The sequence below is a fragment of the Olea europaea genome, unplaced genomic scaffold, assembly GCF_002742605.1.
Source record: "Olea europaea var. sylvestris unplaced genomic scaffold, O_europaea_v1 scaffold1576, whole genome shotgun sequence".
Lineage (NCBI taxonomy): Eukaryota > Viridiplantae > Streptophyta > Magnoliopsida > Lamiales > Oleaceae > Olea > Olea europaea.
The window spans coordinates 10,577-13,076 of record NW_019233374.1 but is presented as its reverse complement, the minus strand read 5'-3'; the positions used below and the strand labels follow the sequence as shown (position 1 = coordinate 13,076).

The 2,500-nt window shown below is 36.0% G+C and overlaps 1 protein-coding gene across 1 annotated transcript; it reads right to left on the bottom strand.

The window, feature by feature from the left end:
- Nucleotides 1-1,423: 1,423 nt before the first annotated feature.
- Nucleotides 1,424-2,257, bottom strand: LOC111376926 (zinc finger protein ZAT11-like). The gene has a single exon (XM_022999942.1). It carries the CDS (start codon nt 2,098-2,100, stop codon nt 1,549-1,551), a length of 552 nt encoding a protein of 183 aa, XP_022855710.1. The 5' UTR covers nt 2,101-2,257; the 3' UTR covers nt 1,424-1,548.
- Between the last annotated feature and the right edge of the window lie 243 nt (nt 2,258-2,500).

The window sequence follows — 2,500 nt, the reverse complement described above, 5'->3', positions numbered from 1 at the left end:
CTGCAATATAAGAGCAGGTCAGTCACAAACCAAGGAAAATATGCAACTTTGATACATGTTTATGCAGAAATATAATTCTCGCAAAAACTGAGAAAAGTTACGTGAAATATGAACCCAATTGTGTCGATGTATTCTAGGAATCCCTTCCACTATCTTCCAATGCTCAGTCGCAAAACCTGTAAATTTCACAAGGCATCAGCAAGCAACACTTCCAAAAACATAAATATAAAAAAGGCAAAAGCAATAAATACCTATATCAATAGCTTCAGTAAGTAAGTAAAACAAAAAAATGCATAAATTACTAACAGTACACTCTCTATAACTAACTTGCTTGTCAATATTCTTTCTTCTATAAATACAGATACATAGGTAAAGGCAAATATACAATTTATTTTCATATCGAAACTCCAGTCAAATCTCTGCTTGCTTGTCTTTCTCACACCCAATTCCCTTTATACAACCTGTACTAGCATTTAGCTTGACCGTGGGGGTATCAGTGATCGTTGGCCTCCCTTTAGGTCAGTGATTTTGGTGATCATGATTTGTGTCCTAGTATGCATGTAACAAATATATCGGCAGAAACACGGTTCAAGATAAGTTGACAACACATGATCCCATGATTTTTGAGGTCAACATATTCACTAAATTCTATAAAATTTATCATTTAAATTTACTATTAATAAACTTTTAAATTAGGTTGCTCAAAAAGGTTTGCTAGGACATGATATTGAAAATGTGGAATTATGGGGTAAATTTTCCGTCTATGATCTATCTTCATCTTTTTCTTTTCTTTCCTTTTTTTGTTTTTTTGACATTTTTTTATTGTAGATTTTCAAATCAAATGCAAATCTAACATTTTCTGCGATTTTTTTTTATTGCAAATTAATTTGTTAGAATGTTACAATATTCTCAAAGGATTTCAAGTCTCAAAATTCTGTATTAAAATAATGCAAATTGCAGTGTGAGGAGAGAAAAAATAAACGAATTCAAGTAATGATCAATGAACTTCATGCACATAAGCTGCAGAATGGATGCTATTCACAGAGTTTGGAGAAGAAACTCAGCCCACAGCCACGGAGTTCCTTAACAAGACTAAGCACCAGGAGATGAACAATTCAATTCTTACATTCTTTCTTTTCCTCTCTCCCCAAATTAAAATAGCCAGTCACTGCCGGAGCAATAATAAATTAAGGGATTGCTTGGCCAAATTTTTGATAAAATTTTTAACAGATGTTAATAAAAGTTATTGAATTGTATTGTTGAAAAATTGATAAAAAAAAATTTGTCCAATTATACATGGTTAAATTTAATTGTGATTTCCGGCATCAACTTTTAAATAATTTTTTTAAAAGAAACTTTGAAGAGAACTTTACTTCCAGTTCTACTGTCACATTGGTAAGTGGGTTGTCTTATTTTGTTCAGAGAAGGAAAAAATCAGTTCTTTTAATTATAAACAAATGAATAAATACACATCTAATTACTAACAATAAAATATTACACAAATAAAAATGAAAAAATGGCTGTAGATGAAAATGGGAGGATTCAAAATCAGAAAAGACAATCAACGGCAGGAGCCGTTTTGCCTAACATAAGAAATTTGTTCTCCAATGGAGTCAAATTCAAATCCAAACAGAATAACCTCCTGCTATTCGATCTCTTTACGATAGGAGGAGGATTTGAAAGAGACAAAGACAAGCCGGGTGACGGCGGCTGTTGGTGGTTTTCATTAACGGCAGCCGTTCTGTGCCGCCTCATGTGCCCTCCAAGAGCTTGCCCAATGGCGAATTCTATCCCACAAACAGGGCACTCATGCGTTTTGGGCTTCGCCGGAGATGTCTTCCACTCGCCGGAATGCTGTTCTCCCATCAGTCTCTGCTTCTTGTGGCTGGCCCGGTGGCCCCCGAGCGCCTGGAACGACGGGAACTGCCTGTTACATGTCTTGCACTCGAAATTACGAGCGGCGGAGCTGTCAACGACTGAATCAAAAGCGCCTGCACCGCCATTAGAGAGTAACATCAAAGAAATCGCCATGCTTTTCATGTTCTGATCAGCTTCTTCTTCTCTACTCCTCTTCATAGTCATTTGTAAATCCAATACCATGAAATATGTATGTATGTAATGAGAAAAGAGAGTGAAAGGTGATATGTGTATATATAATATAGGAAATTGTTTACAGGTGATATTGAGAAGATGTGCTTTAGTAGTTGTACACTTTGACTTTTTTAGTTGACCTTTCGCAAGACGAAATGTACTACATAACATTCTCGCTGGAAAAGGATTAAATAGATAAAGTATCCGTCATCGATGACGGTAAGACGGCGAATTACTGAGTGGCCGAGTCAAACACAATGACAACTTCAATTTTCTAGAATATTTCTTGTTAGGTTGCCGCGTATGAACTCACGAGTGGGACTCGGAGGCCGCGTTGAAATTCAGAATTACTCATTTACTTGTCAAGTAAGCAACACTGAGTTAGGCGAGTTGGTGTGTGAATTGGCTA

Bases quoted from the DNA above. Each gene is read 5' to 3' on its own strand.
- LOC111376926 (XM_022999942.1), bottom strand. From the start codon at position 2,100: ATGGTATTGGATTTACAAATGACTATGAAGAGGAGTAGAGAAGAAGAA.